Source organism: Hordeum vulgare, chromosome 2H (genome assembly GCF_904849725.1).
Source record: "Hordeum vulgare subsp. vulgare chromosome 2H, MorexV3_pseudomolecules_assembly, whole genome shotgun sequence".
Lineage (NCBI taxonomy): Eukaryota > Viridiplantae > Streptophyta > Magnoliopsida > Poales > Poaceae > Hordeum > Hordeum vulgare.
The window spans coordinates 477,813,804-477,841,799 of NC_058519.1; the positions used below are offsets into that span (position 1 = coordinate 477,813,804).

At 43.9% G+C, this 27,996-nt stretch overlaps 2 protein-coding genes across 2 annotated transcripts; one reads left to right on the forward strand and one right to left on the reverse strand.

The window, feature by feature from the left end:
* Positions 1–324: 324 nt before the first annotated feature.
* LOC123426739 (F-box protein 7) lies at positions 325–6,267 on the forward strand. Its single transcript, XM_045110614.1, has 11 exons — positions 325–469; positions 2,520–2,606; positions 2,719–2,825; positions 3,829–3,945; positions 4,021–4,117; positions 4,811–4,884; positions 5,004–5,057; positions 5,145–5,249; positions 5,334–5,392; positions 5,466–5,676; positions 5,790–6,267. The coding sequence occupies exons 1-11, from the start codon at positions 457–459 to the stop codon at positions 5,847–5,849; spliced, it is 984 nt and encodes a 327-aa protein (XP_044966549.1). The 5' UTR covers positions 325–456; the 3' UTR covers positions 5,850–6,267.
* Positions 6,268–9,440: 3,173 nt separating this feature from the next.
* On the reverse strand, positions 9,441–10,501 carry LOC123430287 (acetyltransferase At1g77540-like). Its single transcript, XM_045114159.1, has 2 exons — positions 10,111–10,501; positions 9,441–9,681 (listed from the first exon to the last, which is right to left on the reverse strand). The coding sequence occupies exons 1-2, from the start codon at positions 10,411–10,413 to the stop codon at positions 9,592–9,594; spliced, it is 393 nt and encodes a 130-aa protein (XP_044970094.1). The 5' UTR covers positions 10,414–10,501; the 3' UTR covers positions 9,441–9,591.
* Positions 10,502–27,996: the final 17,495 nt, after the last annotated feature.

Consider the following 27,996-nt stretch of genomic DNA (forward strand, 5'->3'; position numbering starts at 1 on the left):
TGTCACCTTAACCCATTGTCAAATATCACCTATAAGTGATAAAAAATATTCATGATTTTAAATATGTTCATGATTTTTAGAAAATGTTCTGATTTCTAAATTGTTTATGATTTCACAAAATTAAGAGTGATAGTATCTCAGTGATGCAGTAAAATATGGCCTTCTTCATTGAAAATTAGGAAAAAAAATATCTATTGCAACGCACGGGCCTTTTGCTAGTAAATAGATAGATTTTATAAGCTACGTCATCTAAAAAAAAGGTTCGAACCGACCGGGTGCACCACGTGATTACAGTTCCGAGAAACAAATTTCTGTGGCTGTAATAAATAGTGCAGCAGGAAAAGAGGGACACGCCCTGTCTCTCCGGAGGCCGCGAGCCTCCCCTCAGTTCGTCGTCCCCGCCCGCGCCCGCCAATACCATTCCCCGCTCCGATTCCTCGGAGTCTCTGGCTCTCCATGGCTTCCCCAGGTATCCCTTCGCTCATTCCGTTCGAATTCATGGACCCTTGCGGATTGTTTCTGGGGATTTTTTTGTTACTCTATCTCGTTTATTTATTTATATATATTTCGTAAGGGGATCAGCCGTATTCGTTGTTCAGTAAGACGTGTCGGATTCCCCCTCCTCCGCGCGCGGGGGGCCGCCGCAGTCACGAGCTGCGCCGGCGCCTCGCGGCGAGGAAGAGGCGCCCGCCCTAGTGACCCTTCTCCTCTATCCGAGCGAATCCGCCTCTCCCCGCTTACCCCAGTGCCCTAGCCAATCCACCATTAGATTCGGCGTGTGATACCTGTGAAGCGCTGCTGCTCCTCGGCGCCTAACTTGCCGAGCTGGGCGTGCGCCCACCAAATTTCGTTTAGGGTTGCTTAGGTTGGAGGATTGGGTTTCTGTGCTGTTGATCCCGCGTGTCTTAACGGTTGGAGGTTTCTTTTCGGTTTCTCTTATATTGAATTTCTGCGTCTCCTCTATATATATATACCGTGCTGAGTTCTGCTTACATCCATTCGGTAAATTTGCTACTAGTTTCGTTAGGGCCATCATTGATTGATTTGCCATTTTATGCCAAATGTTGTATCCAATATTGTATCACATCTCAACCACCCTGAGTAGTCCAATAAATGGTTTAACGATCTCGAAAAGCATTCCTTTGTTGAACCAAACTAATTAGATGATCAACAGTCACGCCGTCACGCCACCAAATCATCTGTATCCCCACTCCCGTTAAATTTTCATTATCTATCTTAATGAAACACCACCTTAGCGGAAACTAGGAAGAAATTTGGTTTGAAACACCACCTTAGCGGAAACTAGGAAGAAATTTGGTTTAGGCAGATTGACTGCCACTACTAATGGATAGAATCCAAATGGACATTCAACAAAGCATAGCGATGCATCTGTATAATATCTGTTACTAGAACCTAGAAATACATCTACCAGGGCAGTAATCTGGATCGTCATTCAACAAGGTACATCAATGCTACCTTCACAAGGATTAGAATTCAGGAAGATTCAACAAGGTCACGACACATTGAGTTCATGATGTTTTCCTTTTCAAAGGAAAACAAAAGGGCCTAGAGAGCTTCCATTACAATATACAAGTAAGTCCAATGATACCACCCCTTGCATTTACAAGGACCACTGAAATAGTAGAAAATAAATTATATCCTTGAGCACGAATGGAGGTCCAAAAAGACATAAGCAGCCACAGTCAGATTCCCGAGGGGACAATGCCAACCAATTGGATGAGGGGGATGCTCCAGTGTCCTTGGGCTGCCATGCCGATCAACCTGGCCCTTGGACCAGTGATATCTCGCTGGTCAAACCAGACAGCATAGGTAAAGGGGCCACCAAAGTTTGCATGGGGAGCGTGTGGGGGTTTAAGAAATGGGCGCTGTGGATTTTTTTTTTCCTGAAATGGAGGCATTTGCCTCAGCGATTAATAAATAAGCAGAAAAGAATTGTCAAGTTAATTAACGGAAAACCGGACGAAAACCGATACAGACCAACCACACTTGGACTACTCACTCTGATGAAGCAATCTTCAAGTGACCAACCCAAACGAACCCTGCTCCATGAGAACATCCTGTGATGATGTCTTCAATCTTATCAATGATTATAGAACTAATGATACCAGACTCGGGTGCAAATTATCAGATGGAATTAGCAAGTTTTGTGCTCATTTGGTGACTAGTTTTGGAATACTGTAGTGTTGCTTCCGATGTTGTTAGGAGGTTGAGTTATTGTTGATCTTTGTGTTGTCATGGATTATGTATATTTGAGGGTGACAAAGGTTGTGCTGTCAAACTATAAAATAAAGAGGCGATTGTTGATTAATATTCACGATTTTAATCAGAGGTGGCTGAGCTAGACCAAAAATTCATTTCCTGTTGCTAGTTCAATTGTATCTGAGAAATGTTTTGCATGTAGGAACTATCATATTTTCAGCCTCTTCATTTTTGTTGCAGAATTTTGGATAGTTCTCACTCTGCAAAATTATGTGATTCATTGTTGTCTTCTCATGCAGATATCTCCATTGATATTCGCCCAGAGTTTAACTCATTTGATCATCTAATAAGTACGAGATATATTTCAACAGATAGACCATGGTTGAGTAAGTAAAACATTAAGTGGTTGCTTGGCCCTATTCTCATTTGCATTGGTTAGCTTTAGCATGATGGAAGATTTATGAGCTTTGTGCGCTCTTCTGTTGATTTTATTTGCAGAATTATATGGAATAAGAGTTCCACCTGTCTCACCATTCAACAGTTTGAGCAGTGGGCCCGATCTGGCACTCATTCATCAGTGCTTACCTGATGAACTGCTTATTGAGGTGATGATTATTTATTTGTATGGGCTAATGATACCATTTACCATCCTTTTGATGCATGCATTTTAAATATTGTGCTAAATTATGAACTTGGTTTTAATTGTGTACCTCACCTGTTCTCAAATAGATATTGTTCAAAAATGTGTGCGCTCGGACTACTAAAATTCAGACTACTAAGATAAGCAGAACTGTTAGATTTATAACATGGTGGTGATATTAGTGGATTTGCCATCAAAAGTATTCTATTTGTCTTTCCACTAATATATATTTACAAAAAGTACCAATCAAATGATTTTATTCAAGACATGTCATTTTCGAAACAAGTACAAAAGATAGGCGGTAGTCTTTTCTCTTCAGTGAACATTACAACATATTGGCATAGGTGAAGGGGCCACCAAAGTTTGCATATCACAGTATATTGGCATGAGTGCAAGTTAAAATCGCGCTTACAGTTACCGGCACTGGTGCCCGAGCACGACGCCTCACTCACGGACTGGTGGCTACGCGCATAGGATGCTACACCGCCAGCACATTGCAAGGCTTTGCATTCCATCGTGCTACTTGTCCCTTGGATGCTTTGGAAACATATGAATGCGTGCGTTTTTGACCATGTGAATCCATCGCTCGACAAGCTTGCAGACAAGATCAAAGACGAGGCCAGATGTTGGGCAAAGGCTGGGGCTCAAGGGCTCAGGGTCGTTTTGCCACCATCTTGGGGTGTCCATTGATCTCTCTGTTAGCTTTGCAATCTCGCCTCCTAGGAGGATGTACCGATACTCTACCTTTCCAATGCAATGAAGCGCAAAGGTCCTTTGCGTTTTCTCGAAAAAAAATGCAAGTTAAAATCCTTGATACCTCATTCTATCAAGACATCAATGTGAGAAAACGGTAATATTAGATCACATTATTTAATCCGTATTGCTTCACTTACGAGTTCTGTGGCAAGATTATAGTAGTCAATGTCATAAGGCTTTGCTTAACTATTTTGTGGCAATATTCTCAACAGATCTTTGGGAGAATGAGCCCATATACTTTAGGGAGGGCTGCTTGTGTCTGCCGCAAGTGGAAATATACTACACGCAATCCTACTTTGTGGCGGAATGCTTGCCTGAAAACTTGGCAGGTTAGTATACATATTTATTTTAGTATTTGGTTTTCACACTTGTATTTCTCAAACATCTGACATTTTTACATAAAGAGGAATGGAATAGAGGCAAACTTCAGGATGGTGCAGTCGTTATATGCTTCTTCCTGGAGGAAAATGTGGGTGCAGAGACCAAGAATCCGAATTGATGGTAAATATCAAGTAGCAGTTTTGAGTTCGATTATATGATATGGTGCTTTATATAATCACTTTCATTTGAATAGGCAAATTCCTTTGAAGGTTAATGTCTTTATTTTTTAATCTGTTCAACTTGACCAGGTGTGGCCTAGGAATGTGAGTATATTACATCCAATATGTGAGTATATTGGATGTAATAACGTCTTATATCATGGGACAGAGGGAGTACCAATTATTTCTGATTTCAGTAACATGAAACCAAGTATATGATTCGTGGAAGTTCTTTCAAGATTTGTCTGTCAGTTATTGTGCAATAAATAGGAAGTTCTTATTAAGTGCTATTTAGATTCTCAGCACTATATCTAACTCCTTTTTTCTGCATTTGTCTTACTTTACACACTTGAGTTGTGGGGCTTAATGACATATTTCAAGTAGAACTGTAGAACATAGATATGTTAATATGACCTGTAGTGAGCATGCTATCTCTTCTTCATCATTTAGGCTATTATGTGTTAGTATTGGTTTCACTACGAACTTGTCCTATTGCATAGATGGTTGCAGTTCCTGCTAAATGCTTCACCAAAGACCGGTCGAAAGGCGTTACTTCAGTTTCCTTAATGTCTTGTTCTTTATGTGTTTGCTAGAGCATTTGTTATTTTGGTTGTATCATCTTTGCATTGATGTTTGATACTTGTTGTTTCTCCAGGTCTATATGTTAGTAGAAACACATATATTCATACTGGAATTACAGAATGGCAGTTCAAGAAAACTGTCAATGTGGTATGGTGTTACTCTCTGTTTATATCTCAAGGAATTATTGTCTATTTTAAGTTATATTATTGATTTTTCCTATTGTTTCCAAGTTAGTTTCATTACTAATATTTTTCTTTTGCCTTCAGGTTTGCTACTACCGTTACTTGAGATTTTTTCCAACTGGGAAGTTCCTGTACAAGGTTCCTATTCGAACTTTTTTGTTGGTGAACAATATGATTATTGTTTGTGAAACATCATTTGATGTTCTGCTTTCCTGCGATGAGCAGATTTCCCCACAGAAAGTTAAAGATGTTGTCAAGTGCATGCATCTCCGAGCATCAAAAGGCGATAGTGTGTTTAAAGGCGACTATACACTGTCAGGGGATGGCCAGGTGAAAAATTGAGGGCTGTGTGCATTCTTGGCACTGTCCGGTGTCCATCACTTGCTAACATTAGCTTCTCTTTCTTGCATGCAGATAGAAATGGCACTCCTATATCCTGGGCATCGGTACACACTTGTTAGGATGCGCCTTAGGTATTTTGACTTGAATTTCTTTATTGGTGTTGGTAATGACCGCCTTACCTAATTTTGCATTAACGTTCCGCAGGGTTAGAGGCACTACAATTGGCGCAAATAACAGGTTGGATGTCCTAAAGATCCTGACCACTGGGGTTAATGGGACCGAACTGGGAAACTGGAAAGGCAACATACTTGAACTTGTCGAGGACTGGGAGGAGAACGAGACACATGACCCAGACGTGCCTGCTGTTTCCCACAGCAGGGGTTTGACCCCCTTTGTGTTTGTTCCATTTGAGGAGGTATGCCATATGATATACTCCTCTTATGACTATTCATTTGTCACTGGAGCGGCTAGCTGAACCTTGTGACTGAGTTTCTATGCCAGGCTAACTGAAGACTTGCAATTTTTCAGGCTGATACTTCAGTGCTAAACCTGCCAGTGGAGAAGATGGATTACTTTGTCCCTGGGTGAGCAGCACTTCCTAAAGGAGGCCACGACGATGGGTAGTGGAAGTGGAGACGGCCGATAATCTCATTTCAGGCTGATATTATGATGCGGATGGAGACTACCAGCTTAATTCGTTCCATACCGTGTTCATGTTGGAACGATATGTACATATACAGTACTTGTCTTGTTTCCTTTTCAGGTTGAAGGCATGTTGTTGTATTATATTCCCTCTGTAAACAAATATAAGACGTTTTAGATCACTAAAGTAGTGATATACAATGTCTTATATTTTGTTTATAGAGGGAGTACTATATGCTATGTCTGTTGCTGGTATAAAGTGCGCCAGAAAATAAAGACGATGTCGAAACGGGTGGAGGCACCCTTGTAACAGCCGAGTTATGTATAATTATGGGGGTATCAATCGCATCGCAGTATTGCACAATTCTTGAGTCTGGCAAATGATACCAGGGTGGCTCAACAGAGTTAGGTCCTGTGTGTTTCAGAAGTTTCAGGACTTTTTTAGTCTTAACTAAAAAGTTCCTAATCCCTACCCGTTTGTTTTCATAGACTAAACAGGGACTAGAGGTCATTAAATAATATGTAAAAAGACCATGTTACCCTTAGGCTGGTCATAGTGAGGGTATCATAGCTAGTAACATAATCTTGGAACTAGCAAACATGGTGATGTGACAAGTAATTAAAGAAAAGAGAGATGATTAGAGTAACATAGGTAGATACCGTAACATGTTAAATGCTATGCTACTATGTGTCATGCATGTCAATAAATGAGATCACCTATGATACTAGTTTATGTTACTATGCACTATAAAGGTAGTATCATACAATAATAACATATGCATGATACTACTATATGTTAGTCTTCACTATGAGCAGCCTTAGTAATGTAGTAGTTATTAAATGACATGCTAAAAGTAAGGGCACTGTTGGAAAAAGTATCAAAAAAGTCCCAAAAAGATCCTTCCATAGGGACTTCTTCCTTTAGTCCCAGAACCTCTCTTTTAGTCTCTAAAAGTCCCTCCTGTTTGTTTCACATGTGACTAAAAAGGGATTTTTTTTAGTCCTTACATTAAAAAGTCCCTGGAAACAAGCACCCCTTATGCATAATTACAGGTTTTCCTTATAGTATTGCATAATTCTCGTGGCTGGCTAATGATATCATGTGAAAATCACAGCACTGTTTTATAGTTTTGGCATGTTTTTGTGACCTCCCCTCCCCCCTCCTCGCTGCGGTCGCCGGCAGCCTCTCTTCGTCCTCCCTCTGCTTGCCTTCATCCCTGTCAAGCTCGAATGTTGCGTGGAGGTCGTTGTCGCTGGGGCCTTGCCTCCTCCCATCGGCGGACCCGGGATGCATGCATACCCGCTGCTTGTTCCTGCCTGTCCGCGGCGCACTAAAATAACATTTAGAACGTTTTTGCTTCAACGGCAGTACCAGTAGATGTTGCAAAAAAATATCACACGCATTCAACACAAAAAACATTTGATCCAAACGAAATAAAAAAGATCGAACACATAAAAACTAAATCAATAATAAATAGTTCAATTTTATTACAACTTAAACAAATAGTTTATCTTTCAATATAATAAATATTTCAACAATACAACATCAAACATGCAGATCACTAGTTTTGTCGGTCATTTCATGCCCATCACTCCTCGATTAGATCCTTCTAAAGATCATCATGTGTTTTGACACGTCGAATGTCATGATAGCAGGCAACAAATCGGGCTACCCTCTTAGCCCCCCGTCACACTCGTACTGGACGTCCCAAGAGTTCATACTGGGAGTAGTCTAAATCTTGCACACGTTCATTCTCGATGATCATGTTATGCATGATCACACAGGCGTTCATTATGTATCAAAGGATCTTTTGATCTCAAAATCTAGCCGATCCTCTCACAATAGCAAATTGGGCTTGCAAAATCTTAAAAGCTCTCTCCACATATTTCCTAGCCGCCGCCTGAGCACTGTGAAAATTAATTTTTTTCTTACCTTCCGGTCTTTTTAACGGCTTCACAAATGTTTGCCACTTTGGGTAGATGTCATCCGCAAGATAGTAGCCATAGTTGTATGTATAATCATTTGCTACAAACTGTATCGATGACAGTTCACCGTTTGCAATCCTATTCATGAGTGGTGATCGGTTAAGAACCTTGATGTCATTCAAAGATCCAAACATTTCAAAAAAAGCATGCCAAATCCAAGTCTCTTGATCGACCACTGCTTCAAGGATTATAGTGAAACCCTTTTTCTGACCGTAGAATTGTCCATGCCATGCTTTAGGACAGTTCTTCCAACTCCAATGCATGCAATCTATTGAGCCAAGCAAGCCTGGGAATCCTCGAGCTTTGTTCATCTCCAAAAGCTATGCGGTGTCTTCATCATTGGAAGCTCTCAAATACTCCTGACCAAACACTTACACAATTCCAACTGTGAAACGCTTGGCACACATGATGGCCTGACTCCCACTCATGGCAAAGTGGTCATCAACTAGATTAGCAGGAATACCGTATGCCAACATACGTAATGCGGTTGTCACCTTTTAAAAGGTGCTATGCCCGAGTTCTCCGACGACATTCCTCCTTTGTTGAAAAACTGATCATGGCTCACGAGTTTCTCTGCAATGCGTTTGAAAAACTCGGTGCTCATCTTAAAACGACATCGAAAGTAGGAGTCGGGGTATACGGGATTATCCACAAAATAGTGCCTCATCAATCGGTTGTCAGCATCGATCTTATCCCTCCAAATTTTCTGACGATCCATAACTGAACCATCGTGCTTTGGCTTTTTATTGACGTGCATAGCTAGGATCATTGCAAGGTCCGATTCCTCTTGAATATCAAATTCTTCATCGGAAGAATCATATGACGAACTCATCTACAGTATTGAATTTAAACTAGTCTATAAAACTACAAACAACATGCACCAAATTCTTCTACAAAATGTGAAGTTCAAGCAATACGTACCTTGCTAGCGTTTTGTCAAACATCTTGTGGACGCCGAGCAGTAGTGAAAAGGTGTATTGGATGTAATAAAGATGACGTGCCCGATGTTTAGTGACTTGCAACAGCGGCCTCGACAAGCGGGGACGGCAGCACTGGCGGGCTGCATTTTTGGTGATGCTCCTCAAGTACCTAGTCTCGACTCCCAAGGTGAAAACCAATGTTTGTCATTTATTGGTTGTACTTGGCAATGACCTTATTGAAGGCATTGCTTTTGGGTGAACAACTTTCTCGAGGGTGAAAACCTATGATCTTCAATCGGGGTGTGCATTGTTTTTTCTCTTGGAGGCATTGCTTTCGTAGAACTTCTTTTGTAATCCAGAGGTTGTCTTCGGTGATGGTTAGAGTGTTGTTGATGCTAGTGTTTAACCATCTTTTTCATCTGTTCTTTTTTTGGCAATGCATATCCTTTATGCAAGATCAATGGAATAAAACATCAACTGAGACTTTAGACATAAGGAAGTCTCGGTCGAATGAGACTTGTCAAAACTGTCCGCCGAATATGTGTTTCTGGTCTACCCATGCTTGTACATGGATGAAAATGAAGAGCTGTTTTGCGTTCCGCATCAATGTTGTAACACGACTGCTCGATACTTTTACATGAATGCCGTGAATCTTAATCGTAATAGTCGCAGTGACGTAGGGCTTACAAGGGGCGGCGCGTCGCCATGGTTGGGGAATTGGGCAACTGATTATTCAGAGATACACTAACATAGCAGCTGAGCACACGATTTTACTTGTTCTACTACATGCTACTGCTGGTGCTGCTGCGTTTGGGCTCGTCAGCCTTGTAGACAAGATCGTGCAACGCCGGATTGCGAGGGAGGTACGTGTCCTGCAGTTGAGGGAACATGCGTCAGGGTCAGGAACAGCCCAAGAATAAAAATGTTCACACGATTGCAGCCCCCAAGCAGTTCAACAACTTGTTTTGATACGAGCTGGAGAACTATTTAGCTCTGAAATGGAGATTTTCGAAAAGAATATTCATGCAGACATAGCCAAAAGCTGCAGCTGAAGTTATGGCCCAGATAAAACTGCTGACATGAAAAAAAGATCAAATCCCCTAAATCTTGAACCGCGAGTCTACGCGAGAACAGCTATAATCAGGATTTCTATTTTGCTTATGGCTACCGAGAACTCAATCACGACTCCGTTTTCATTTTCTGGGGCAGATGGATCATTTAGCGCTGATCACCGAGAAACTCACGGAGCAAGAACTGATTTGGCCTTCGGGGGAGAGGAAAGGGCAGAGGGGTTGCCGTACCGAGATGTAGGAGCAGGTGGGGATGACGCGCATGCCGTGGCGCTGCGCGTGCGCGAAGGCGGCGTCGCAGAGGCGCGCGGCGAGCCCCTGCCCGCGCTTGCTCCCGGGCACGTACGTGTGCACCATGTCCATCGCCGCCGGGGACGCGCCGCCGCCGCCGGAGGAGGCGCGCGGCTGGGCGACGAGGCGGTACTGGAGGAAGGCCTCGCCGTCGGGCGTCTCGAACTTCCCCGCCTCCTCCCTCCACACGACGCTGTCCTGCGCCGCTCCCCGCTCGCCGGCGCCGCGCTCATCGTTTGCCATCGCGGTGGACTGCTGTGATTTTCTGTTCGTGTTTTCGTTTTCTTTTGGTTGTACTAGTATTTTGTTTGTGGACTTGTGGTGTCGCGATCCGTGAGTTCGTACATAGACATGCACAGTTGCACACATACTAGTACGTTTCTAAATATAATCTTTACCTAATAATAAAGAGGCTATCCCTTCCGTCGGAAAACCCACCGAGGTGATTTTACAAAAAAAACCTTACTGTTTATGATATTAAACTCGTAGTATATATTAAATATATTTTTAAATACTCATATATTTTAAACCGTAACTTCAAATTTAACATATTATACATGAAATTTGATTAGAAAAATATGTAGAATTTAAATATGATATTATTTTATCTGTTAAACGTCTAATAAAAATACTATCTAGGGTGCAATCTTAATAAATAAGTCATTATTCGTCTTTCTTTCATACCGGTACTCATCCGGGTTGGGGATGAACACGTCAACAAAATCAGGATTAGAGATGAAACTGAAGGTCACTTGACTGATACTTTGTACGTATTAAATCTACATGCAAGCCGTGTTAAAATAGAAGACCTGTGAAATTTTAAACTGCATTTTTGTAGGATAAGACCATCTTTATTTGTATCGTAACTATAAATTCTCAAATTATAGACATTTTTTATAAATTAAGAGCGTGTGCCATGTCGTATTTCTTTCTCCCGTTGCAACGCATGAGCCCTTTTGCTAGTTGTTTTTAAAGGTTCCACTAGTAAACTACATACGAATGTATATAGACATATTTTAAATTATACATTCATTCAATTTGCTTCGTATGTACTCCCTCCGTTCCTAAATATAAGACCTTTTAGAGATTTTATTATAGACTACATACAAAGCAAAATGAGTGAATCTACATCACATAATATGACTACGTACATCCGTATGTAGTTTATAGTGAAATCTCTAAGATGTCTTATATTTAGAAACGAAGGGAGTAGATTCCTAGTAAAATATTTTATAAGACTTATATTTGAGAACGGAGGGAGTATAAGTCTTCATAGAGATTCCGCTAATAATTACATACAAAGTAAAATGAATGAATCTATACTTTAAATATGTCAATATATCCATATGTAATCTCCCCTAATAATAAAGCGCGCAGCGCTTCTGTTGTCCGTCGTCGGTCATTTTGCAGAAAAGCCCTCACAGTTTCAGTTAATTAACCCGCAGTCCAACTTTAAGTCAGAACGAACCGTTTTCTGTCGTTTTGCAGAAAAGTCCTCACAGTTTTAGATAATCAACCCGCGGTCCATCTTTTAGTCAGAGGCGAACCGTTTTTTTTGCATTTTACAGAAAACTCCCTGATGTTTCACGTAATCAACCCGCCGTTCCTATTTAAGTCAGTCGAAACGTTTTTTCGTTTTAACAAAAAAACCCTGACTTTTCATTTAATCAATCTATATTTTATCTAAAACAAAATTATCCATATCTTTTAAACTGTAACTTCGATTTTAACATGTTATATATGAAATTTGATTGAAAAAATGTGTAGAATCTAAATAGGATGTTATTTTTAGCTGTTGAATACTTCTTAAATATTATTTTTGGTGCAAACTTAATCTGTAGTGCACTGTCTTTTTCTCTCTCTTTCCGACGACCATACGAATTGCAATAAATATTCATTAAATTAAAACCAAATTGAAAGCAAAGAAAACATCGTTAACCACACATGCACACATTTGCAAAATCTCGTGGGGAGAAACAACATATTTCTCATCTTATTCCAAGTGATTGTACATTCAAACGTGTTTTCGTTGTGTGAGCACTAAGGCCATCGTCGACAACAAAAATGTGATGCCATGTGAAAATATATTACGTTCAAAGCGTGTGTTATTTTCTCTCCCGTTGCAACGCACGGGCTTTTTTGCTAGTCCATAATAAAACCCCTAAAAATATTTATATCTAGAAACAGAGGGAATATATCTTTACGAACACATCCAAGAAACTACACTGATATATTATATTAACATTAACAAAGTTATCATAGATGTCTCCATATTTTTATATGTGCATGTAATAATGGTATTTATTTTAACATTAACAAAGTTATCATATATGTCTTCATATTTTTATATGTGCATGTAATAATGGTATTTATTCATCGAAAATAAGGTTATAGTCTGCTAATACAATTCTAGAGACAGTGTTTGGATAATGGTGTGACCAACAAGGGATGCTAGACTCAACTTTATTTGGTGACGCTCAATTTTCTATAGAATAAACCCATGAGATTTCAAAAGCTTCTTAATTTTCATGGTAAGATGTCCATAATCAAAATGGTCCAAAAAATTATTTGTTAGAGTTGTAATCACCGTAGTTAACGCGAAAGTCTTGAGCGCACATCGACATGATGAATGAAATAAATTGATGAGGACATCAACACTATTGTTACACCCACAACCCCACCTGCTATACATACTGGACTCGTTACTAGAGCTCGTGCACGCCAGTTGAATTACCAGGTACTTTCGTTTCTTGGGAATACTTCTAATGTTCATGAACATATGATACTGCCTAAGTTAGATACTTTTGTTGTGCTCATGAATGAAGGATCTAGCATGGACAATAAGGATATCCGTTGGAGCAGAATCAAGCATGGAGAAGAAGGTGCACGCACGAGAGAGAACAATAGAGCTTCCACTGGTGATTTTCGCACTCTAAAGCCACCATAAGGAGAGCATGAAGGCTTTGGACGAAATATTCAAGACGCCACTTTATAAATTTTGTCCATAGGATATTATAGGTGTTGCACCATATTATTTTTTGGGCCAGGCCCATAATTTCGAAATACCATAATATAGGCTATTTTTAGAGTCCGTATGTGTGGGGAAACCGAGTTTAGGGCTGTTTTCGGACCCCCTCCTCCAAGGGTCACGAAATTGCCTCTCTATTCCCTCATATATACAACCCTTAGGGCACCGTTTAGAATTGGGTTTTGTTTAGATTACAAGTTCGCCATAGCTGCAACTTCGCGTTCTTCGTTTGTGTTCTATGACCAGACAAAGGCGTCACAGAACCCCACCTTCATCAATAAAGCTTTCCTCTTATATTTGCAATATGTTGATTGCATTTTAGTTTCTTGCTTGTTCTTCATTTGCGTGCAGGAAACAAACCTTTGTGGTCAAGTTGATCATGCTCCGGCGTGGTCAATAACCTCTCGAAGTTGGTTTAGCGATTGCTAAGGCGCGACGTCCTCACACATTCGTAGTCGGATCGTCAAAGTCTACTCCACCAAAATGATACCCACGATCTCATCGAAAGACAGGGACAACTTCGCCTCTATCATAAATTCAAAAAATACGAGCATCAATGTCAAATCTAACGCTTAAACTTTGGTGGGTAAGAATATCACTATCATCATAACCATCCAGCCATAAGTTGATCCATCCGCAAGTCATGAGTTAGTACGACGTTCCTTGCACAACTCGAAGAGGCAAAAACTGGCGCGAAACTGCCTCACATACAATCTGATTCCGTGATAGGTGTGTGCATAATCGAATCATTAAACGATGTCTCCAACATAACCTTCAATAATTCTTTCAAGAATTATTCAATATGACCATATAATAATAAGTACCCGATTATCTGGCTGACGTTTCCCACAAGAAAGGCGTGTCGTGGGAACGAGCCTCACAATAGAGGTTAGGGGTACGTAAGGAGAGGGCAGAGTCCTAGCTACGACGAGATTGTACACACGAATATATGAGTTCAGACCCCTCTCGTTGAGGTAATAGCCCTACGTCTTAGTGCTCTGGAGCTTCTGTCGTGTGGGAAGTGTGAGTTACAGGGGATGTGAACCCTTGTGCCAGAGGGGAGGGGTGACTTATATAGAGTGCACCACCCCTCATCAATCCCCGGCAACCAAGGGTTCAATCATGGTAATAAAGATACACGTTATTGATGATGTATGCAATAAATGCTACTTATGGCGACCAGTCGAATGCCTGCCTGTTGGCCTCCCTGGAGTAGCTTCTGATATTTTGAGGTCAACTAGCTTCAGGTTCTTCCGAGTGAAAGGCAAATGAAGAATGGAGGGAGAAACCTCCGAGTGGATGTGGTGCCGAGTGACACATGTGCCATGGTGATTTCAGTTGGAGTCTTCCTTGTAGTCTTTAAGTCCTCCAATGTAGTGTCCTTGGGTAGGACATATAGGCCAGGCCTATGACCCTACCCTAGGTACATATCCCCATCATTAGCCCCCGAATGGATCGGGGTTCGAGTGAATAAGGGTCGATGCAGATTCTGATAAGATACACAGATCCCGAATGCATTTTAGGGCTTCACAGAAGTATGCGTCGATTGAAGTCTTTATCATTCACCCTCATCAATTCCGTTTTGACATGTGTCCGAATGAACTTGAGTATGGAATCTGGTTCAAGCGGTAAGCAGGGTCCCTTGATGCGACGAGTCGCTTCGTCAAGTCTGGATTTCACGGGATTCAAAAATTTGGTAAGCGCACGTTGCACGATGATGATGCAACAATCGTAGCAAGTGGGGGCATGATGCCTCGATCTTTGCGCCATCTTTAGCGCCACATATCGTGCTTCCTATGAAATAGGGATACACAGGGATTCAGCGGCCCCATAGGTCAGCGACTCACTCGGATGGTTATAAAACGGGACGATGCTAGGGCTGGAATAATGCTCCTCCGTCATTCGCCTCTTTTCCTCCGCCCTCTCTGCTCCACGCGCGCCGCTCAGCTCCGCCCCGATGACCGTCGCCGCGATGACGAAGGGGAAACGGAGAAGCTGGAGCGTGCGAAGAAGGGAGCCAAGGGGAGGAAGTCGTCAAGCGCCCGGTCTTCGACGCAGCCGGGCTGGATTCAAGGACATTTCCTTCGGCCGACCGTCATTGCAGAGGATGTCAGTAATCTTGTCGTTGACGGGATGATAGCTGACGGGTCGTGGAGATTGCCGGAGGGAGAGACCGAGCGGGAGCCGCGCAAAGATGAGCGGGTCCTCCTCCTCTCCCACGTCGAACGAGGTTTTTCTTTGCCTCCCCATCAATTCTTCCATGGGTTCTTGAATTTCTTTGGCGCACAACTTCATCATTTTCCTCCGAATACCATTGCGTACCTCTGTGCCTTTGTAATATTGTGTGAATACTTCTTGGGTTGTTCACCCCACTGGGGACTGTTCAAGCACATCTTCACTATTCGGTCTCAATCGGTCAAAAAGGCCAAATCTAGCGACAGTAAGACCAATGTCACCCAACTATGGGGTGGCTTGGGACTCCACAAGAGGAGCAAGAGCGCGTTTCCGGCAATGACCCTTCCGAAATCCGCTCGGGGTTGGCAGTCGACTTGGTTTTATTGTAAGGATGTTGCGTCTCCTAATATGTCGTCTGGCCTTCCTCCTTCACATTAGAGAGTCCCACTACTCCCAGAACATTGAACGTGGCAGAGGAAGAAAAAGTCCGGGTAGGAATTTTAGTGAATGCTGTAGTGAACTTGGTCCGTGGCGGAGTGACTGGTATGGACCTTTTAGAGGCGTTTCGCGGTCGGTGAATCCAGCCCCTTCAAGCGAGGGACCACACTGGCATTATTCAAATGTTGAAGACACCACTCGGACCCATCCGGAGGAAGTCTCTGAGGAGATTGTTGCGTAGTGGCTCACAAGCATCACTGGAGCTTGTGACAATCCTCTCGGAGCCAAGCGAATCCCACCTTTCTGTGCCAAGAACCCGCCGCCGAACTTGGTGAGTTATATCTTTGTTGAGTGCTTTCATATTTCGTCGAGTGATCAGATCTTCAGCCGACTGACTTTACTGTTTGTATCTTGCAGGAGTTAACGCACATGTACTCGCCCATACCAAAGGAGGACAACTTGATGACGGAGAAGAGAGTGCAGGTGACAGCGTAGACACTGATTATGCTAATGACAGTGAAGGTGGTGACGACGACTCAAAGGAGAGCGAGGAAGATGCTCAGTCCCCTCCGCGCATCGAACAACGAACCAAGCAGCGTCAAGACCCAGCGGCTGTCCCAAGTAGAACCCTCGCATCGTGCATCAGGAATCCGGAGCGTGACCAGGCTCCGACCTCTGAGTCGACTGAAAAGGCTGCGAAGTAGCTTAAGTCTGCTCCGCCAAAACCTCGGAAGGCTCTGCCCCATATGAAGATCGACGTGCCCGTTGCCTCAACGCGAGTGCCCATTTTCCTTCTTCTGTTGTTGTGGAACTTCATGTTTTTTCTGAACGAGTGAAATTTTCTTGTCAGTGCTGCTACGTCGGTGACATCACCTCCGTGATACGAAGATGAGCACATGGAAATGGAAACTGCTGACGCGGCCACTTCTCAACGTGGTATAACAAATCTTCACACTGCTCTGTTTTTTGGAAATGATTCGTCGATTGAATCTGTTAGCGTTGTCGATTGGTAGCTACAGACGTCATCCTTGTGGACGACGATGAGGAGCCTCACAGGTCGGCTGCTGCATTGTCTGAAGGACTTGGCGACTCTTCACGAGCCGCAACTGGACTTGAGGTTCCGCTGTTGAGTGCCCCACCAACAACTTCAACTCTTATGGTCTCGGCGCCAATTGAACAACTTCAGGCCACTCTTGTGACCTCAGCTGTAGCACCAACTCATCCAACGCCCGCGTTCTCTCTGCACAACGTCCGAGAGGACCAGACCGGAGCTGGTAAAGAGGCCATGATCCAGGCTGAGCAAATGATGCTGTGAGTGAAGGAGGCATATGAGGCAAGGAAGTTCGCTTATGATGCGAGCTCAGCGCTTCGTGCCAATGTTTGAGTAAGTGCGATTGTAAGTTCATTTCTGATTGAATTCATGTCCATCCTGACTCTACACCCACTGGGTGTTTTCTTTTGGTGCATACTTGTTTGTTTTCTCCTTGAGTAGATTAGGTCTTAGTCGAGTGGTCTCTAGTCCAGTGGGGGCACGCTGAGTGCACCCACTAGTTGTAGTCCCCGAGACCGATGTCGAATGGCGTTGAGATCGACAGGGGTCTTATATTTGTTTTGATAGTCGCTTGACGCTCGACAGGTCGGACCTGGTCGAGTGAAAGTAGGTCTAGTGGGGGCACGCTGAGTGCACCCACTGGGTGTAGTCCCCGAGACCGCTGTTGAGTGCTTGCATCGACGGGGGTGTGATAGAGACAATTTTGCAAGTTTGCTCTCTCTTTTTATTATTACTCAGATAGGCCGGACCTGGTCGAGTGGTGTTGTATCCAGTGGGGGAACGCTGAGTGCACCCACTGGGTGTAGTCCCCGAGACTACTATCGATCGTCTACGATTGGCAGTAGTCTTAAGAACTCGGACTCGGGGTCATTTTTCGTACTTGAAGTACGCTTGTCACTCGGCCTTGCAGGTTTCATGGACATCATTTCCATCAACCATGATATGACGCTTTACAGGGGTGTGGGTTGGGGCGGCGGGCCGCCATTCAGTCGACTGAACTTGCTCTTTTCCACTCGGGAGTGGGGAAGTATTAATGTTGACTAAACTACTTCTTTGTTGACTTCAGAAAGCTTGTGAGATTGGCACTAAGTATGTCGACCTGGAGAAGGAGAAAAACGAGCTTCAGCTGGATCTAGAGGTGATCAAGAATGACCTGAACTGTGCACAGACCGAGCTGAAGACCCTGCAAGGTAAACTTTGTCGACCAATCACACTATCATTTTCATCTTCTATCCTTTGAACCGAGTGTTCACACTCGAACAGGCGTGCGTAATGAGAACTGCTGACTCCAAGCGCGACCCAACAATGTTATTTCTTTAGATACCGCGAGGAAAGCACTTGAAGATAAAGACCAGGAACTCGCTGATGCACAGAAGGTGGCGAAGGAGAAAACCGAAGCCACTGATAAGAAGCTTGCCGAAGCCGGTAAGTTGGAAGAAGAGAATGCCAAACTCAAGCAAGAACGAGCTGATTGGATGAAAAGGGCTGAATAGCTGACCAAGAAAAGGAGCGGCGTGGAGAACTACTTGGGAGACTTTGTGAAGAAGATGTTGGACATGCTTGAAGGTAACTTTTCTTCTGCCGAGTGAATTTCCTCAACCTCCACGAAATAGTAGCACGACCAACCTTTCATTTCCTCTTCGTGTAGAATTCTGCCAAGACTTCAACAAAGAAACTAAGGAGATCGAACCAAATCTGGACCCTACCAAGTCACCCGTCGGGGACGTTGTGGCCATGAACATGTTTCGCCTTGACGCTCGTCTCAGAAGTGTCCAAGGTTATTTCACTCAACTGAAACCTGCGCTGGTGAAGATTGACAAGGATTTGTGGCTAGAAGACACTCTCGAGACTGATCTTGAGTCGATGATGGTCCGTTTCAACGAGATTCCAGTCGAGTAGAAGCATGAAAGAAATCTGCTGCTCGCTGCGGAGCTAATGTGCCGCTTTCAATCGTCCGGGTCCATTGCAAGGAATCCTAGGAGGACAAGTTGAAGGTTCTCCAGGTGGGCAACATGAAGAAACTTCAATTTGAAAACTTCATGGAGACATTCATCGAAGTAGCCACTCGGATCACCGACGGGATAGATTTGGATACCTTCGTCGAGCCCGCGAGCCTCGATGGTGCTTGAGAAAAAACTCTGCGTTTAGTTCAAAACTTTATTTGCCTCGGTATGGCGAGTGATGGTGTAACCGTTTAAAACTTCGTTTAGTCCTTAAGCGTGAGAACTTCCGCACACGAGGACGACTTTTATCCGCGCAAAAGATCTTTGATTTATCTGCATTTTGCTTTCCAATCCTTTGTTTGGCTAAGTCTGTTTGCTTTCAAAATGTGACTGATGCTCATCACTCGAAAAGATTTTAAACTTAGGCAAAGACTGATTCACAACTAAGCCTTCGAGTGCGAAGAATGTTCGTCACTCGGAAAATTTTTAAACTTAGGCGAAGACTGATTCGCAGGTAAGCCCCCCGTGTGAGAAGAATATTCGTCACTCAGAGTATTTTTAAACTTAAGCGAAGACTGGTTCGCGGCTAAGCCTGCGAGTGATAAGAATATTCGTCACTCGGAGTATTTTTAAACTTAGGTGAAGATTGGTTCACAGCTAAGGCCCCGAGTGCGAAGAATGTTCGTCACTCGGAGAATTTTTAAACTTAGGGGAAGACTAATTCGTAGCTAAGCCCCCCCGAGTGAAAATAAAATTCGTCACTCGGAGTATTTTTAAACTTAGGCAAAGACTGGTTCGCGGCTAAGCCTACGAGTGAGAAGAATATTCGTCACTCGGAGTATTTTTAAACTTAGGCAAAGACTGGTTCGCAGCTAAGCCCCCGAGTGCAAAGAATGTTCGTCACTCGGAGAATTTTTAAACTTAGGCGAAGACTGGTTCGTAGCTAAGCCCCGGAGTGAGAAGAATATTCACCACTTGGAGTATTTTTAAACTTAGACGAAGACTGGTTCTTAGCTAAGCCCCCGAGTGTGAAAAATATTCTTCACTCGGAGTATTTTTTAAACTTAGGCGAAGACAGGTTCGTAGCTAAGCCCCCGAGTGAGAAGAATGTTCGTCACCCGGAGTATTGTTTTAAACTTAGGCGAAGACTCATTCGCAGCTATTGCACTCGAGTGAGAAGAATGTTCATCACTCGGAGTATTTTTTAAAGTTAGGCGAAGACTGGTTCGCACCTAAGCCCCCGAGTGAGAAGAATGTTCATCACTAGGAGTGTTTTTTTAAACTTAGCTGAAGACTGGTTCACAAGTAAGCCCTCGAGTGAGAAGAATGTTCGTCACTCGGTGTATTTTTTAAACTTAGGCGAAGACTGGTTTGCAGCTAAGCCCCAGAGTGAGAAGAATATTCGTCACTCGGAGTATTTTTTAAACTTAGTCGAAGACTAGTTCGCAGCTAAGGCCCTTGAGTGAGAAGAATGTTCATCACTCAGAGTATTTTTTAAACTTAGCAAAGACTAGTTCGCAACTAAGCCCCCAAGTAAGAAGAATGTTCGTCACTTGGAGTGTTTTTTTAAACTTAGGCGAATACTGGTTCACAGCTAAGCCCCCGAGTGATAAGAATGTTTTGTCACTTGGTGTATTTTTTAAACTTAGGCGAAGACTGGTTCGCAGATATGCCCCCCCGAGTGAGAAGAATATTCGTCACTCAAAGTAATTTTAAACTTAAGCAAAGACTTGTTCGCAGCTAAGCCTCCAAGAGATAAGAATATTCGTCACTTGGAGCATTATTAGACTTAGGCGAAGACTGGTTCGCATCTAAGCCCCCGAGTGCAAAGAATATTCATCACTCGGAGAATTTTTAAACTTAGGTGAAGACTGATTCGTAGCTAAGCCCCCCCCCCCCCCCCCCCGAGTGAGATGAATATTCGTCACTCGGAGTATTTTTAAACTTAGGTGAAGACTGATTCGCGGCTAAGCCTCCCAGTGAGAAGAATATTCGTCACTCAAAGTATTTTTAAACTTAGGCAAATACTGGTTCGTAGCTAAGCCCCCGAGTGCGAAGAATGTTCGTCACTCAGAGAATTTTTAATCTTAGGCGAAGACTGGTTTGCAGCTAAGCCCCCGAGTGAGAAGACTATTCGTCTCTCGGAGTATTTTTAAAGTTAGGCGAAGATTGGTTCGTAGCTAAGCCCCCGAGTGCGAAGAACATTCTTCCCTCGGAGTATTTTTTAAACTTAGACGAAGACAGGTTTGCAACTAAGCCCCCGAGTGAGAAGAATGTTCGTCACTCGGAGTATTTTTTAAACTTAGGCGAAGACTAGTTCGCAGCTAAGGCCCTTGAGTGAGAAGAATGTTCATCACTCGGAGTATTTTTTAAACTTAGGGGAAGACTGGTTCGCAACTAAGCCCCCGAGTGAGAAGAATGTTCGTCACTCGGAGTGTTTTTTAAACTTAGGCGAAGACTGGTTCACAGCTAAGCCCGTGAGTGAGAAGAATGTTCATCACTCGGTGTATTTGTTAAACTTAGGTAAAGACTGGTTCGCAGCTAAGCCCCCGAGTGTGAAGAATGTTCATCTCTCGATGTATTTTTTAAACGTAGGCGAAGACTGGTTCGCAGCTAAGCCCTCGAGTGAGAAGAATGTTCGTCACTCAGAGTATTTTTAAACTTAGGCGAAGACTAGTTTGCAGCTAAGCCCCCGAGTGAGAAAATGTTCGTCACTTGGAGTACTTTGTAAACTTAGGCGAAGACTGGTTCGCAACTAAGCCCCCGAGTGAGAAGAATGTTTGACATTCGGTGTATTTTTTAAACTTAGGCGAAGACTGGTTTGCAGCTATGGCCCCCGAGTGAGAAGAATGTTCGTCACTCGGAGTATTTTTTAAACTTAGGCGAAGATTGGTTTGCAGCTAAGCCCCTGAGTGAGAAGAATGTTCCTCGCTTGGAGTGTTTTTTTAAACTTAGGTGAAGACTGGTTCGCAGCTAAGCCCTCGAGTGAGAAGAATGTTTGTCACTTGGTGTATTTTTTAAACTTATGCGAAGACTCATTCACAGCTAAGCCCCTGAGTGAGAAGAATGTTCATCACTCGGTGTATTTTTTAAACATAGGTGAAGACTGGTTCGCAGCTAAGCACTCGAGTGAGAAGTATGTTCGTCACTCGGAGTATTTTTAAACTTAGGCGAAGACCGGTTCGCACCTAAGCCCCCGAGTGAGAAGAATGTTCGTCACTCGGAGTATTTTTTAAACTTAGGCAAAGACTGGTTCGCAGCTAAGCCCCCCAGTGAGAAGAATGTTCGTCACTCGGTGTATTTTTTAAACTTAGGGGAAGACTGGTTCGTAGCTAAGCCCCCCGAGTGAGAAGAATGTTCGTCACTCGGAGTATTTTTTAAACTTAGGCGAAAACTGGTTCGCAGCCGAGCCCCCGAGTGATAAGAATGTTCGTCACTCGGAGTATTTTTTTGAATGTGAGGTTGTGCGATCGGAATTGACAAAAGACCGCGGGAGTCATAGCTTTGATAAACAACATTGTCTAGAGTACTCTTATTACATCAAACAACTCAGTTGTCAAGTATAAAAACGTCGAAGTAAATCTGCGTTCCAGGCACGTGGTTCATCGATATTTTTCTTGGGTTTGAAAAGGTGGTAGGCTCCATTGTTCAACACTTTGGTGATGATGAAAGTACCTTCCCATGCGGGGGCGAGCTTGTGAGGCCGATGCTGATCCACTCGGAGCACAAGATCACCTTCGTGAAATGACCGACTTTTGACGTGCTTTGCATGGAAGCGACGCAAATCTTGCTGGTACACGATCGACCTCACCAGAGCCACTTCGCGTTTTTCTTCCAGGAGATCCACACCGTCTTGTCTTTCTTGTTCGGCTTCATCTTGTGAGTAAAGATCTACGCGGGGAGAATTGTGAAGGAGATCACTCGACAGAACGGCCTCGACTCCATACACCATGAAGAAAGGAGTTCGCCAGTCGATCGGTTAGGAGTCATCCTCAAACCCCACAGAACAGACGACAATTCGGCAACCCAAGCTCCCTCTATGTGATCAAGATCTCGCATGAGTCGAGGCTTCACTCCTTGATGGATAAGACCATTTGGTTGCTCAGCTTGACCATTGGTATGGGGGTGCGCAACAGATGCGTAATCCATTCGATTGCCTTGGGTAGAGCAAAAGTATGTGAACTCTTCCGAGTCAAAGTTTGAACATTATCTATGATGATATTGTGGGGAACTCCATATCGAAACGTTATCTCTTTTAGGAATTTGATAGCAGTATGCGAATCCATCTACTTTATGGGTTTAGCCTCAATCCATTTGGTGAACTTGTCGATTGCTACAAGCGAATGCATGAATCCACTCTGGCCCGTTCGGAAAGGACTGACCATATCTAAGCCCCAAACAGCAGACAAGTGGAGTAGTCTCGAGGGCAGACGCAGACTTATATGACAAGTTTGCATAAAACTGACATCCTTCGCAGTGTTCAACAATTTCCTTAGCCATTTCGTTGGCGCGCGGCCAGAACAAACCAGCTTGGTATGCTTTGGCAACAATTATCCTTGAGGACGCATGATGACCACAGGTCCCCGAATGGATTTCCTCTAGAATCAATCGACCTTCTTCAGGAGAGATGCACCGCTGAGTTACGCCAGTTACACTTTCTTTGTAAAGTTGACCATCCATCATAGTAAAGCCCTTGGACCCGTAGACGATCTGCCGAGTTTCAACCTCGTCTTCTAGGAATTCTTTTCTCGGTATGAATGCAATATAGGGCACCGTCCAATCGGGTGTAATCACCAGAATCTCCATGACTAGATCTATGACTGCTGGGACGTCAACCTCAGTCGTATTGGAGGTGCTTATTGCTTGCGGGGGCTCTTCACTGAAGGGATCTTCTTGCACCAAATGAGAATATAGGTGTTCCAGAAACACATTGCTAGGTATAGGCCTCTGAGTGGATCCGAACTTTGCTAGATCATCAACTGCTTGATTCTTCACTCGGGGAATATGGTGGAGTTCTAAACCTTCAAATTTCTTCTCAAGTTTCCTTACTGCATGGCAATATCCAGTCTTGGCAGGGTTCCTGACGTCCCATTCCTTCATCACCTGATTAACCACCAAATCTGAATCACCGTATACCATCAGGCGCCTGACGCCGAGTGAGATGGCCATACGTAACGTGCAAAGGAGTGCCTCATATTCGGCTTCGTTATTGGAGGAATCAAAATGAATCTGGAGGGCATAGTTGAGGTTGTCACCCTTTAGAGATACCAATACTACGCCAGCACCAGACCCATTTAGCATCTTAGAACCATCAAAGAACATGGTCCAGTGTGCCGAGTGGACTTGAATTGGCTGCTGCTGTTCAATCCACTCGGCCATGAAGTCAACAAGTGCTTGAGATTTGATGGCCTTCTTTGCTTCAAACTTAATATCAAAGTACAGAAGTTCAATAGCCAATTTGGCCACTCGACCAGTCGCGTCTCGGTTGTTGATGATCTCAGACAATGGAGAATCGCTGATGACTAAAACGGAGTGATCTTGAAAGTAATGCGCCACCTTCTTCGCCAACAGATATATACCATAGACGAGCTTCTGATAATGAGGGTACCTTTGCTTGGAAGGAGTCAATACTTCAGAGATATAGTAAACTGGACGCTAGACTTTATAGGCCTTGTCCTCTTCTTCTCGCTCAAGAGTGAGAACTGTACCGACGACTTGGTTAGTGGCTGCAATGTATAGGAGCAAGGGTTCTTTGCTATGTGGAGGAGCGAGCACCGGCTGGGTGGAAAGCAGGGCTTTGAGCTCAACAAACGCTGCTTCTGCCTTAGGATTCCACTCGAACATATCAGACTTCTTCGCCAGTCGGTATAAAGGCAAAGCCATCTCTCCGAGACGAGAAATAAACCTACTCAAGGATGCCAAGCAGCGTCTGATCTTCCGGACATCGTGCACATGCTCAGGTCATTGCGTTCGGACAATGGCACCGATCTTCTTGGGATTGACATCGATCCCCCGTTTGGAAATGAGGAAACCGAGTAACTTGCCACTAGGAACTCCAAAAGTGCACTTGGTTGGGTTTAATTTGATATCATATTTCCTCAAGTTGGCGAATGTTTCCGCCAAGTTAGTCAGCAGGTCCTTTGCGAGACTTGACAACAATATCGTCCATATAAGCCTCGACATTCTGACTGATTTGGTCGAGCAGACATTTCTGAATCATACGCATGAAAGTAGCGCTAGCATTTTTTAGACCAAAAGGCATGGTGATATAACAGAAACACCCGAAAGGGGTGATGAAGGCAGTCTTTATTTCATCTAGACCAAACAGACAAATCTGATGGTAACCAAAGTATGCATCAAGAAAAGATAAATGCTTGCATCCCACCGTCGAGTCGACAATCTAATTGACGCGGGGGAGCAGAAAGTGATCTTTCGGGCATGCCCGATTGATATGTTTAAAGTCAATACACATGCAGAGTGACTTTTCTTTCTTGGGTACCATGACGATGTTCGCGAGCCACTTGGAGTGGTAAACCTCGCGTATGAACTTAGCCTCCAAGAGTCGAGCCAGCTCCTCGCTGATTGCTTTCTGTTTCTCTGCCGCCGAGTGACGCAAATGCTCTTTGATGGGCTTGGCCTTCATGTCGACTCTGAATCGGTGCTCAACCAGTTCCCTAGGTACACCCGACATGTCAGACGGTTTCCATGCAAAGATGTCCCAGTTCTCACAGAGGAATTGGATGAGCGCGACTTCCTATTTGCTGTCTAGTGTTCTCGAGATGTTAGTCGGGGCAGCGTTGGGATCTGTCGGGTGAATGTTCACTTTCTTCACGTCACCCGCCGACTGAAAAGCAGATTCAGAAGCGGGCTTCTTGGAATGCAGTAGATTAGCGGGATCAGTATTCTTTTTGTATTCTTCCAACTCAACCATAGCCATTTGATGGTCGGCAATCTTGGAACCTTGTTGAAGGCACTCCTCAGCTCTTTGTCGATTCCGTGTGACTATGATCACACCCTTGGGTCCGGGCATCCTCAGTTTGAGGTATGCGTAACATGGACGGGCCATGAAATGGACAGAATCCGGTCGACCAAGGATGGTGTAATACGCGCTTTGGGAGTCTACCACTTCAAACATCAACTTTTCTTTGCAAAAATTCTTATCAGTGCCAAACACCACATCCAACGTGATCTGGCCAAGTGATCTGGCCTTCTTCCCAGGGATGATTCCATGGAATTGCGTGTTGCTCTCACTGAGTCGGGACATCGGAATGCCCATCCTCTTAAGGGTATCTGCGTACAAGATGTTCAATCTACTCCCTCCGTCCACGAGAACTTTGCGGAGACGAGTGCCTCCCACAATAGGATCTACCACCAGGGCTTGCTGACCGAGCGTAGCAACATGAGCAGGGTGATCCGACTAGTCAAAGGTTATCGGGGTCTATGACCACTTGAGGTACGTCGGGGTGTGTCACGCCCAAGATGCGACCCTATTCTCAATTTGGCACGAAGGCCTCGTCAGGGATAGAAGCGCATCTCGTCGTGTCGCAAGAATGGATATCGTTACAAGTACATGTACTGAAAAGATCAGTTATATATAGAATTGGCTTACACTCGCCACAAGCTACATCAGAGTCACATCAGTACATTACATAATCATCAAGAGTAAGAGCAGGGTCCGACTACGGACGAAAACAAACGAGAAAAATAAGAACGACGTCCATCCTTGCTATGCCAGGTTGCCGGCCTGGAACCCATCCTAGATCAATGAAGAAGAAGAAGAAGAAGCAACTCTAATTGAACAATCAACGCGCTCGCGTCAAGTAACCTTTACATGTACCTGCAACCGGTGTTGTAGTGATCTGTGAGCCACATGGGACTCAGCAATCTCATTTCCAAAGGTATCAAGACTAGCAAAGCTTAATGGGTGAGGCATGGTTAAGTGGTGAGGTTGCAGCAGCGGCTAAGCATATGTATATGGTGGCTAACTTACGAGTACAAGAAATAAGAGGGGGAAGATCTACGCATAACGGACGCGAACTACTGATGATCAAAAGAATGATCCTGAACACATACCTACGTCAGACATAACTCCACCGTGTCCTTGATCGGAGAAGGAACTCACGAAAGAGACAATCACGGTTACGCACACAGTTGGCAAGTTTTAATTAAGTTAACTTCAAGTTATTTAGAGCCAGTGTTAAACAAAGCTTCCACGTTGCCACATAACCGCGGGCACGGCTTTCCGAAAGATTTAACCCTGCAGGGGTGCTCTAACTAGTCCATCACAAATTACCACAAGCCGCATAGAAATCCTCAATCACGAAGCTCGCGATCTCGTCGGATTCCCTAGTGGAAAACCTCAACTCTGAAAATACCCAAAGCATCACCGGGATCCCGATGCACAAGATATCTCGTCAAAGGTAAAAATAATCCAGCAAGGCCGCCCGGCGTGTCGACGATCCTGATAGGAGCCGCGTATCTCGTTCTGAGGACACGACGGATAAGCGAAGCGTACGAGTGCCAAACCTCGAGTTTCCTCGCGGTGGCCCCGCACGGTGCTCTGTTTTGGACCAGCACCATCAGCATCGGCCCTCCCTGTATTATGTGAAATTACTCCTCGGGTTCATGACGCCCTATGCTTTCAGTATTAACAAAGTTATTATGTTGGGCAAATGTAGTACCAATGTTGGGCCTTGCCAGACCAGCTTTAATCTAAAACGAATTATCAAGGGGGTCCCCATAACAACCCCGACCGTGTTAGGAGCGCTCGTTTATGGAACATAACACCGGTACCCGAAACTAAGGGGGCAAAGGTGGAACAAAACACCAGGCTAGAAAGATCGAGCCTTCCACCTTTTACCAAGTATATAGGTGCATTAAATTAAATAGCATTGAATATGGTGGTATGACAAGGAACCCATGTTATCACATTGAAGCAACTACACCTGCAACTAGCAACGCTAACAACATGGATAAGCAAGCTGTAACATAGCCAATCATTGGTTTGCTAGGTCGAACAGGTTGAAGGTTATCATGGTATTGTTGAGAGGCTGATATTTAACATGTGGTAGGCAACGAGACATAATCGATAGAAGCGATAAAACTAGCATGGCAATGATAGTAATGGTATCTGGGGAAATGATCATCTTGCCTGAGATCCCGCTTGGAAGAAGAATGACTCCATGAAGCAG